The sequence below is a fragment of the Lonchura striata genome, chromosome 1A (assembly GCF_050655825.1).
Source record: "Lonchura striata isolate lonStrDom1 chromosome 1A, ASM5065582v1, whole genome shotgun sequence".
Taxonomy (NCBI): Eukaryota; Metazoa; Chordata; class Aves; order Passeriformes; family Estrildidae; genus Lonchura; species Lonchura striata.
Genome location: NC_140741.1, coordinates 6,886,431 through 6,898,847, shown reverse-complemented (window position 1 = coordinate 6,898,847; position 12,417 = coordinate 6,886,431). Strand labels below are relative to the sequence as shown.

Sequence of the window (12,417 nt, the reverse complement as noted above, 5' to 3'; positions counted from 1 at the left end):
TGGATCAGATAAACTGCTAGTTAAATCCCTTCACATATGTAGGCTTTAAGTGAAATCCAGCCTCAATCAAATAAATAGAAGTTCAGTCTCCTAAATGGTATCAGAGCTTCAGTGTTCAGTTGGGGGATTAAAATCCTGTGCCTCATACTTCCACTCTCCCATGTCTGATCTTGATTCTGCTGCATCCCAAGCACAGCCTTCTGCTTTTGCTTTATTGCCTCAGTTGTAATTTTCAAACCTATTTTTCATCACGTGGTAAGAACTGAGCTTGTTTGACACAAATCACCAAGAGAAGTTGAGGAACCAATGGATTTCATTGACTACTGGCTATAAAAATGGACTTAACCCAATATCCTCAAAGCATAAGAAGTCTTGTTCCATTATCAGCCTGGAAGAGTTGTTAAAGTTGGAGGAAATGTAGCCTACACCTAAAATATAAATGTCTGTAGCATTTTTAACCAAAACACTGTCTGCTTTAAAAGCAAATGTAGCATTCATAAGTGTAAGAGACTCCAGCAGCATTCCCTGCCAAGTCAATACAGATCCATCCAGTCTTGCACATGGTGTGCAAGAGTCCCTTAGCTGCTCCTGCTCAAAGTTTGCCATAGCCAGCCCTGGAATTCACACACACTGGCAGGGCAAACCTCCCTTAGCCACAGTGCCCAGGGCGCCAGACAGTGGATACTGCACCACCACCAAGTCAGAAGAACAATAAGGTATGCTTGAATCCAGCAAGGGGGTGGGATGGCAAGGGAAAAGAAAACCTGAAGCCAAGCAGCTGCTAACACCAGAAACAATGAGCATAACTCCAGCAAGGTGGGAGAGAAGGAGCTCAACAGGTACAAAGAGCAAAAGAAGCACTACAGAAGGGATTGATGCACCTACATAAAATTTTTTCCCTCCACTGAATGTTGAAGCTTTGGAAATATTTGGCAGCACTCTGGGGAAGGAGATGGTGCTACAGCTTCCAGCAGCAAGTTCAAAGTTACCTATGGAGTCAGCACTGAAAGCTGCCAGGGACTGAGATCTGGCACTCTAGGCTCACCCTTTTAAAGCTATTGTGATATCCAGAGGTGCCAGTGCACCTCATCCAACAGAATTAAGACCCTTGAGAAGTTACCTAATTCTCCTTAAAAATCTGCCACTGCTATGTACAATACGGTAGCTGAAGTTGCTCAGCGCTTTGGGAGATTAGTTCCCAGATTAATTAAACTGTATCCCCTGACAAGCACAGAAAGCCTTCTGCAAAGTCTTGCAGCCCTGAGCAGCCAAATGACACAGCTACAGTTTTAATTATACTCCTAGAAAATAAATTGTTCACTTAAATGCCTCTTCTCTACAAATGTCCCATTTGTTTTGAATGCTGGAAGGATCCCTGGTCTTAATATTTTTATGTCTCAGGATTCTAGGTATTTGCAAAGACAAACAAACAAAAAAACAACAAAACAACAACAACAACAAAAAAAAACCAACAACAACAACAGTTCCAATCTACCAGCTTGCTAAGTAGAACTAGTACAATAAATTATTACCTTTACTAATTCAAGACCTGAGAAGACAAGAATCTTGCAGATGTCTGTTCCTAAATCAAGCTGTCAGTTCAAGAGTTTCCCATCATGTAGCCATGGAATTGCAGAAGGAAGCCTATACCTATGACTATTATTCTCCCCTTCAGCAGGACCAGAAAGTTTAATAAAGTAATTTATAGTCATTATATGATGACTATAAATTATGCTTTGACAGGGATTTAGAGCAATCTCAGATAAATAACCCTGTATTTCCCCTCCAAGTTTCTCTGCTCACAAGCTGAGTCTATTTGAATAGCTTAGATTCAGATAAACATAACATTTTAATTATATGAGAGAAATCAGAACATTCAACCTATAAAGCAATAGTTATAATGATACATCTGTTTTTATGGGGTTGTAAACTCATCATAGGAGCATAAAGGACTTCAATCCAAAATGGATAACTATGAGGCTTGGTAGAAATCTTAGTCATGAAACTGGCTGGGTTTGAATTGGCAGGGATACAGAGCTTAGAATGAGGGAAGATTTTAGTGCAGAGCAGCCTGGTGATCCAGGAAAAACAGAAAACATGACTTGCAAGATGAAAGACACTAAATACCATGATAAAGCTGTATATGCCTGGAGTGAAGCAAAGCTCTTTCCCCCATCCCAGCAGCATGGACAAGCCTCTTCCATACTGCAAGGGCTTCAACACTGGGATTGGCAACACAGCTGACTTTCCACAACCATGGATTTGAGGAGAAATGAAGAAGCTGCAGCTCAAGGGCTGGGTAGAACTGGATCTTTGTTTCACATAGCCAGCATCTGAGTGTTTCTTTCCACAAGAAAGAAACTGTGTGCCCTAAAGGGCCAAAGATGTATAGAAGGCCTCTTATGGGGGAAAGAAAGGAGAGTATGCCATAATCTGTTGCACAGCAAGGTAAAACAACATTTAAAACATTTCAGGGCACAGATTTGGCTGAAATGCAATAAAAAGTACCTATGATAAAATCCAAGGAGTACATTTTACAGATTGTTAAAATTCCTCAGAAGGTAACTGTGATAAAAGCAATGCTACCTGGCCCTCAGACTTGCTTTTGTCTTCCCTGTTACTGTGGAAATATGACTCACAAAGCATGTCTGTGCATAAGGTTTAATTGACAGCAGAGGGAAACTGCAAATGAAACTATGTATGTAGGAAGTGTTGGGTATAACTTAAAAAAGACATCTTCAGAATAACAGAGCAATGCCTAGAATAATGTATTGATTTTTGAAATTACACTTCTCCATAGCAAACTCAAGGAACACATTATATATCTTTTAAGAGACTGTTTCTACATGCTCAGTTGCTTTGAATTCCCTGGAAATATCTGTGCCAGTAAGCAAAACATTACATATCTACTGAGTAACAGAGTAGAGGCTTACATGTTCAGCTCACAGAATTCTCAAACTGCTTCAACAATTTGGTAACCCTTCTTTTACTTGTCCAATACGATGTTTTAGGTCGTACTATAAACAGAAAACCATTCCAAACAACAGGGATGTACCAAAATGTTGCAAGTTTCTCTGTGCTGCCTCTGAAATTTTGTACTTTGAATCAGGGTTAAAGCAAACAAGAAATGACAAAACGAGAAACCAATAGAGAGTCAGTAGAGATCAGAACAAGAGAACTTGTTTGGAATATCACAGACAAGGGGAATTAGCAGTAAAATGTTGATACAGTAATAATTTAGTTTTCTGATGTTCAACAAAATGCTTTATTCAAAATATTAAGTTTTAGTAATTTGAAAACATCCTTGAAATAAATATATTTCTATTATTTCTTTTTAAAACATGCTTTTAACCTTTCTATCAATAAATTAAATCAACTTTAAAAGGAAATCAACAAAAAAATCTTTCCCCCTATTTATCTCCTTTCTGGTTTTCCTCTTTTTTTTTTTTTTAAGGGAAAAATAAACCGGCAAAGAAGGGGGAGCTCAGTTATTTGGGAAAGAAGGATTATGTTAATTTAAGGGAAGTTTGATGTCTTTTTACTGACCTCTCTAAAAAATAGAAGATGAAACCAAAATATTATCTCAGAAAATTCCACAGAATTATTTTTAAAGTCTAAACCTTTTTATCTGTGTTAACACTACTATAATTTATCAAAAGGAGTTCTGCATCACTCCAGTGTTTTCTTTTTTCCTTGTTTCAAGTCCTGCTGTATTATTTCTTCTGTATATTTAAAATCCAAGCAGCAGTCAGAGCTTGTCCTCCTACCCACCCCACACTGCAGACGGATGGAGTGAAGGAGCAGCAGAAACCAAAAATGAGGGAGAGAAATAGGAAGGGAACTATGGAAGTGAGACAGAGGTAATTGGATATTGTCACTGATCCTTTCCCACACAGAGAGAGCATCAGGATGATTCCAGGGCTCTGCAGCTTCTTTGCTACGTCCTGACCAGGCCACTCTGAAGGCATCAAAGCTTCCTAAGAACCACGAGAGGCACAGGATCCATGGGAGCAGCATGAGCCCAGGCTCGGGATTCAAACTGCCACAATCACTCTCACATCAATTATTTCACCCTTCTCCTCAGAATAAGTCTTTGATCTGCACAGGTGTGATAAAAATTCAGATTGAACTTGTTTCTAACATTTGACTGGAATCTGATTGATTCTGTCAAATCATTCTGTCTGTTGAGGTACCATTAACAAAATCAAGTAGTAAAATGTGTCAGGTGAAAAACAACCAATATCTTCAGCCAGCAGATATCTTTCCTGTGGTTTTTGAGCTATGCTTGTGGCCAGGACTCCACATTCTTTGAAATTCTGACAATTCCAAACATATTCTGAAATAATACTGAACCATTGAAACTTATGACAGATGTCCACAATTGAGAAGCTATTTCTGTGTGCATCATTCCCAGTGCACAGGATTTCATTTGGAATTGATTTGACATTGATATTCCACCCCACTCTATAAATGCACAGAGCTCTGAGGCTGTGCTTATGCCAAGTTTATGCCAGCACATCCCCACTCCCAAAAGGGTGTTACTTCAGCTGTGTCACAAATTACAGTAATCACCTTCTTCCAAGGAAGTTTCATCATGGGAAGACACAGAGGAGGTAAAATGCTGGCCCTAATGACTTCAGTGGATTCAGGATTTAATTTCCAAACATCCAGTTTTTCACCAGAGAAACTGAACCAAGATCTCTGCTCCAGGGAGAGCTGAAACAAGTTTTGTTTTTAGCACCGTCTTCGTTCCAATGGGGATGGAATAAAAATATTTGAGATTGATCTACCACTGACTCTTGAGCTAAGCTGTTCACAGCTGAATGATGACACAAGCTGGATGTTTGCCCAGCATTTTTAAGCATTCTTCTACTTTCTGTCTAAAAGCTGTGAGTGGTACAGCAAGGCATATTAATCTAAATATCACTGGAATTATTTTCAAGACATCTTTATAGAGGAAAGAGCAGATCTTGAACATTGTCAGCCCTTCTAACCAATGTGTCAGAAATCCCACTACAGACAAACTCAACCCAGGTCCAAAATCTTCATAGCTCAGTAGCTATTTCTTTTGTGCTCCTGTACTTAAACCTTTTAATGGTCTTCACGCTATGGAGGAAAGAAACCAGTCCTTTTTTCCATAGCTGTATGGTCAGGCCTCACTTTACTAGAGCACGATGGCCAGGAGAGAAAGGAAGAGTTAAAAATGCTGATCTCCCCCATGATTACCACCAGATTGGTGGCACTGCAGTGGACTGGGACCCTTCACTGCTTGAATTTTTCCTCTCCTGCCACAGAAACACTGTAGATTCACTTCACACAGGGTTTTGCCCATCAGTGAAATGCCAACTAAAGTGAGGGAAATCTCAAAAAACAAACTACACATTTCTTATTTCTTTGGCAGAAGACTTTCAATGCCAGAGGATTTCAATACTGTGGTTTAGGTGGCAAATTCCCTCTCATGTGACTTGGGGGAAGGGTGAGGGAGAGAGTAACACTGGCAGATGAGCCCTTTATATTTCCCATTTTCTCCTTCAGCTACCTTATCTTTGCTTGCTCCAGGACAGAGAATAGTGAGAGCAGTAACTGAAAGGCCAATATTTTCTGTGTCTCCAGAGGTTGTAACTTAGCACAGGCTGCAGCCAGGACAGCAAATGCAAAAAGGAAACATGGAGAAGTAGAAACTGCCTTGTTAGAGCATGTATTAAATTATCCATTCTTAAAACAAAAGGAGAGACAACTTCCCTGTTCCAGCTGCTGACAAAGAAGAGATGAGACTCTGGAAATGATGGATACTTGTAGATCTCTGAGCCCTGAGTTCATACAACCATCTTGTTCTTCCCTACAGCTGCACCTCATGCCTCAGTAACAACCAGCACCATCAGGGAAAAGCCATGGAATGCTTGCTCCCCCTCTACACAATCAGGTATTCTCCAATTTTTAGGAGCCCCTCGCCATCCCTGGCTCTGAAGATGCTCAGCTCAGCACCTGCAAAGGTCATTGCTTACAGGGTGTAGGGATGGATATCCACCTGTGAGCTCTGCTATCACCTTCCTCACAGGAAAGAGGACAATTCAGCCTGATTGCCAGTGCCACAAAAGAAATGGAGGGATTACTAAGAAGCAGCACTAGCCAAGGAGGAAATGTACCCAAGCACCTGGTGATACACCAAAATTAACACAAAGACTGGTACTCGCTCCTGTGGGCAGCAGCAGCTTTACAACACCTCAGAAATGCAAACCAACTTCAAGTTGAGCTCCTCTGACATGCCTTTGCATTACCAGAAAAGAAGAAAGAAACCTTCATATTAAATGCTTAAAATTAGCTTATCAGGCAATAAGTCCAGCTAATGTTTATCTTGCCCTCTGTGTTAGGAACATATGCAGCAGCACAAACACTACAAACATGCAGCAGAACTAAATCTCTGTGTGGTCAGCTTATTTCATCAAATAAACAATTTCTCCTGCTAAAAGAGCTAGGAAATATACAGTACAAGGTAGGTGTAGTTCTGCAAGCTTCCATTATTATTTCCTAAACTTATAAATCTTCTGTGATGACTCTCCCTGTGTTTTGCTGTCTGCTCTCTCTCACATCTCTCACAGTGCCCTAACATTTTCCCAGAACCATTTACAAAAGTTAGGTCACCAGGGAACAGTTCTCACCACGTGACTTAGACATTCAACTGCCTGGAAGATATAGAAAAAAACCCCCAAACCCTCAGTATGAAGAATTTACCAGAAAAATAGGCTGAAAAGGGATTATAAAAGGGGTTTTGCACAAAGGTTTATAGTCAAGCTTGGTTAATAGAAACTTTGCACAACATCAGATTCTAATGAAGAAATTGTTTTCCATGCCATGTTCCTTCAGCCCTGTCTGAATGTGTGGGCTTGGAAAGTGGTGTAAGCAAAGGAACCTTATTTTTAAACACACTGAATAAATTTGACTTTATTAGTATTTATTCTCTCATAAAATGTGTGAATAGTAAATTTTAGCTGTGTCAGCTGATTTGGCTCCAGTGAAGTCAGCCAGAGCTCTGTGGATGATTAATGTTTCTCTATGTTTTGTACATGCTCTGGGAAAATCTAATTGGGTTATCTTCTCTTAAATATCTTGTGTGATAACTACAACCACTGGGTCCAGATGATTCAGAAAATATGTATGCTGTGGAGTTCAGAGAAGTTAATGAGAACTCTTGAATTTCCTAGATTTCTGCTGCCATCTGCTTGCCAGAGCCTTACTTATCACACACACTACAAAAATGAATGCTGCATGCTCCAAGTTGTGGCCTTAATAAATTACTCTAAAAGTTTGGCTGAAGCTACTGAAAAATAAACCTACAGGGATTCAAACTGCCAAATCTACTCTGTCTCGCCTCTGGGTATTAATAGGGCTCATCACCCTAAAAAGAGCAATGTAAAACAGCAGAAATTATCACAAAACAGTAATTCCGGTTTCCCCATGAGCATAAACCCCAGCACTGCCTGTTCCTCTCACACATATTTCCTCTTTAAAGTTAAATTCTTAACAGTTTACAGAGCCTCTCTCCTGATTAATCTCCAATTATCTACCAGGACAGCAACACAGATGAGGTCAATCATTTACTCATACTAACTCACTTTTGCAGTGAAAATGGAAGCTTGCAGAACTACATGTACCTGAAAGGGGACAGTTTGATGAATGAATTAGAAATGGAAGCAGGAGGATTTTTGCCTAACAAGCAGCATGCCCTTTGCCTGACCAGCAGCAACCAATGAACAAATGAAGCCCCTGTCTGGCACCACCTGCTCTTTGCAAACACAAATTTGTGTTTGCAAAGAGCAGTCCAGAAGAGTTTCAGCTGGCACACAAAGCCTGCTGGTCATTGACTCCGGGGCTTTGTTCAGTGGCTGTAACACAGCTCTATTTGTTTATACCCCTTCCAGGCTTGGCCTCTTCTCCACACTGCTCTAGAAGGCTGAGGGGGCACTGCTGAATTGCTGTGCATCTGATCTCTGTTGTACAGCTCATTTCCATGCATGACATGCCCAAGTGAATTTGCATGGAAGGCAAAACCTAAGGATGCACAAAGCAATTTATATATCTGCACGCTCGGACTTATCACTTAGGTGTTCAAACCCCCTCTCCCTGGTGGTGGAACACAAAAAGACACAGAGATATCCTGGCTCTGCCCATCCTACACAAGTTCAGGCAGATGCAGCCCACGCTCAGCATGCACCATTACACACCTGCACTTCTTGCAATCCAGCAGCTCTACAGCTCTCTCCAACCTCCCTGTTAATGCCTTTCTTCTCCAGCACTTCACCCTCTCCCTCCACTTCTGAGAAAACAGCAATACTAACCCCAAGTGTGGTACAAACCTTTGTTGGTAACTTCCCAAGAAATTTCAAAGAGCAACAAATCCTCCACGGGCAGGTCTTCATCCTCACACTGCAGAAGCCCATTCAGAGATGTCATGGACAGGGATCTTGCCAGTGGCATTTTCTTCAGCCCCTGAGTGCTCACCACACAGGCCACAGCAGTCAGCAAAGGTCCAGGTCCCGTGGCAGGCTCTGCAGTTCTGGTTAGAGCAGTCTGCTCGTGTGCTGGTATCCCAGGAGAAAATTATTCAGATAGCTGGGAGCTAATGGGTTTAAACTGTCTGACCACCAGCATTAAATTGGCTCAGTGAAATCCTCAGGGCTTGAGAAGCAGCTGCTTGGAGAGGTAAGAATTTAACACTGACCTGAGAAAGGTCTTGACTGTTTTGGGGCCACAGCTCTTTCTTTTTCTTCTCTCAGAAGAAGGTAAAAGATGATTTTGAGCTCCTGAACCACAGCATTCAGTATCCACCTCAGGAACAGTTGACATTGGAGAGTTGTAAAGTCAGCACCACCCTGAGCCAACTCTAACAGGGAGGACACTTTGAGTTCACCACCTGATTCGAGTCCAGCCCCTGAGTCCTCCCCTCGAGACACACCCTCCCCTTACACCCGTGGAGTTTTCCTACCTGCTGGCTGCCTGCAGGAGTTAGACTCATTTTACACCATGTCTCTTGGGTTCCTTGCCAGGTTAAATGCTGTTACCTCTTCTTTGTCAGTTCAGCAGTCTGTAAGCTGGAGTTTACCTCATCTCCGACCTCCACAATTATCTCCAGCTTTGTTCCCAGGACTCTGCATCAGCTGGTGGCTGCTTTAGCAGCTCTGCAGCCCTGCCAGCTTTTAAAGAGCTACAAAGGCTCTACCCCTGTTTTGGCATGCACTCTGCCCCTGCTTGCAGTCCTGTCCCTGATTTTCCACCTGTTTAGTTTTTTTTTCTATGCCACAGGTCTTTCCTGGCCTCTGGGCTCATGTCCTCTACCCAGGGAGCTTAGTGAGTACTAAATCAGGGCACAGCATGCCCCTGTCTTCTCCAGCACAGAGCTGGGATGCTGTAAGCACTGAACACACATCTACAGAGATGCTGGTCCCTAACTCACAGCCTGAGATTGTCACAACTCCCCAGAGCAGCTGTCTGCTTGCTAGATGCTTATATTACATGTCTGGTTGAAAAGCCAGTGCTTCTGGGACAGCTGTGCAAGTTGAATCTGATTCTCAGCTTAGAGCACAATCTGCCCAAAACCCAGAGTTCAGCAGAGAGCAAATCTCCAAGTGAGCTCCAGGACATCTCTGGCACTGTGAATACCACTGCACCAGCAGGCATAGGGGAAAAGGCTCTGAGCTCACCTAAGGCAAAACCAGTCCAAGACAATTGGTTTAGGAGACAGGCAGCCCATCAGCACAGAAGTCTCTTAGACATAATATATAATGCAAGGCACAGCTGAGCCTGCCTTAAAGAATACTTACCCCCCAAAAGACTTGCTCTTCCACTTCTACATTCCGAGACCTCTCTGCATTCATGGCAATCAACCCACCCCTGAGCTGGTGGATACAGCTCACTGAAAAAACCTGCAGAGAAATTTTTTTGCAGGTTAAGAAATGGAGCTGTCTCAGAAAAAAGCCTGGTAAGAAGCCTGGGAAAGATTCAGGGGTTTATTGGCTGAGTGTCATTTTGTCTCAATGGTTTGAGTTGCCCTATGCACCAGTTTCTAAAAAAAAGACCTGGCCGAGAATCATTCTTTTTGGAGCAGCTGTGGCTTTTACTACCTGGAGTAGGTAGGAAACCAGATCACCCCATAGCTGAAAACTCATGCTATTTAAAAGAAAAAACAGTAATACATTAAGGCTCACTTCACTTCTGAACACCAACCTGCCCAAGTCAGAGTTTCATAGCTTTGCTGGGACATTCATGCCGAGGGCGAGGCCTAAGGCTGCCAGGTGTGCCAAGGCCACCTCAGGTGAGGAGCGGAGAGCAGAGAACAAAGCAGCTGACAGCTCCATCCCCATCCCACATGTTTTCCTCACCCTGTGCAAATGAATACACAGCCAAATTTCTCATTTTAAAGGTGACAGGGGCGCAGTGAGCCCCTGGCACCCCTCACTGACCACAATCCCCCTCACTGCGAGTCAATCCCAGGAGCTGCAGCATCCCCGAGGGAAGCCTGACGGATTTGTGGGTGTGGGGGGCCCATCCCCACTGCTGGCTGGGCACCACTGGCTCTGAAGCTCTTCACACAGCTCTCAAGCCATTTTGATTAAAACTGGTCACATCAGTTACCTCTCCAGGGACCACAGAATGTTCTGGGTTGGAAGAGATTAAAGATTTAATTCCACCCCCTGCCAAGGGCAGGGACACCTTCCACTAGCCCAGGGTGCTCCAAGCCCTGTCCAGCCTGGCCTTGGGCACTGCCGGGGATGGGGCAGGCACTGCTGCTCTGGGCACCCTGTGCCAGGGCCTTTCAGTTTAAAGCCATCACCCCTTTTCCTGTCACTCCAGGCCATTGTAAAAAGTCCCTTTGCTGCTGCCTTGTACCGTCCCTTCGATCTGTAATAAAGTCACTGCAGAGCCTCCTCCAGGCTGAACATTCCCAGTTCTCCCAGCCTTTCCTCATAGGACAGGTGTTCCATCCCTCTAAAAAACCCCCTATTAGTGATGCCAGATAACCAGTGGCACTGGTTCACTGACATACCAATGTCCCTAAGCATTCAAAAGCCGGAAAAACATGCAAATAATTTTACAACCATGAACAAAAGTTGTAGCAGCAAATTTTTCAAGCTCCTCACCTAATCTGTGGTTTTCAGATTCTTGAGTGTCACGTTTTTCCAGCTTCTGTTTGTAATAAGATGATAATTCATTTATTCTTTGATTTTGACCAAAGATGATATAATTCCTTAAACCTTGGTAAATGGTTTAGTTAGTTATAAAGAATGTTCAGATACTATGAGAATTCCACAAGCACTGGCAATGCCATCCTTGAGTGAACCTGGGAGTAACTCACCTTTGGCAGTCTGGAGATAATGGAGTTTTTATCTGATAAAAAGTGCTCAGTAGCACAGTGAACATCAGCACTCCTTTGTATTCTGAGTACACTTCATTTTATCCAAATTGTATGTCTTAAAGAAGGAGGGTTTTTTTCACACAATGCCATCCCAAATTCCTGCTTTTCTGTTATTAGTAAGCGAAAAGTATTTGAAGTGCCCAGAAAAGGCAAGCTCCAACAGATAATCCAGAAACTTTCATCCCTGCAAATGTTCTTAATTGCTAGAGGGCAAAGGACCCTATTCATTATATTTATGGCCTGTAAGGATTAACTGTGGGATATTTGGGGTGCAGCTGGAGTTATCTGGGTTTAGGGCCATAAAGGAGGTTGGGTGTTGCTGTGCACATATAAGACAAAATAAAAGCTCTTCAGAAAAAAAACTGTATTCTGCTTTTTTAAGAAGGGCAGCCTCTAGCTGTCCTCCATGGGAAGTGCAGTGAGGTGCAAGTGCTGAAAGGGACCCTCTGCTGCCACTAGAACAATGTGTCATTTTTGTCACAGAGGCAGGGAAAGGTTGTGACTTCAGTCATGCAGTTTGCTCCTTCTGCACCAAACAGAGGCCAGCTGCTGAAGTAGTGAGATGGAAACATACCAGAAAGACTGGCTTTTAAAATGTAACATTGATTAAAATATTTCCCAGAAATCTGGAAACCAGTGGGACTGGTTTTGAGTCCAGCCTAACTTCTCATATTGTTCTTATCATAAACTACATTGTGCACATGAATAATACAATATTCATTGTGTTTCAATTCTGCCAGACACCAGTTGTTACCCCACCAAATTCTTTTTCAGCCGACAGAAGTGAAATAATTTTGTTTGCAAGAATACTGGACAATGTGAAGGCTGAGTTTGCAAGGTCTTTGAAGAGAAACATACAAAAAGTGTTGTTTTTTTTTTTTTCCCCCAAGTTCCCTAGAGTTCTAAGAGGGAGCAATGCAGGGATGATGCTGTACATTCTGCCCTACCCAAATCTCATTTTGAAACTGTTACCTCTAGGCTGTTGTCTTGTCTGCACACTTTGGTCC

General features: G+C 42.6%; 1 protein-coding gene across 2 annotated transcripts in view; it reads right to left on the bottom strand.

Moving 5' to 3' along the window:
- Positions 1-10,433, bottom strand: part of GYS2 (glycogen synthase 2) — a 44,968-nt gene extending 34,535 nt beyond the window's left edge. For both annotated transcript variants that reach the window (XM_021539179.3, XM_021539178.3), the window contains exon 1: positions 8,355-10,433. In XM_021539179.3, the coding sequence (XP_021394854.1) occupies positions 8,355-8,475 (121 nt within the window). In that variant the 5' untranslated portion in view covers positions 8,476-10,433. The remainder of the gene's footprint in view (positions 1-8,354) is intronic.
- Positions 10,434-12,417: the final 1,984 nt, after the last annotated feature.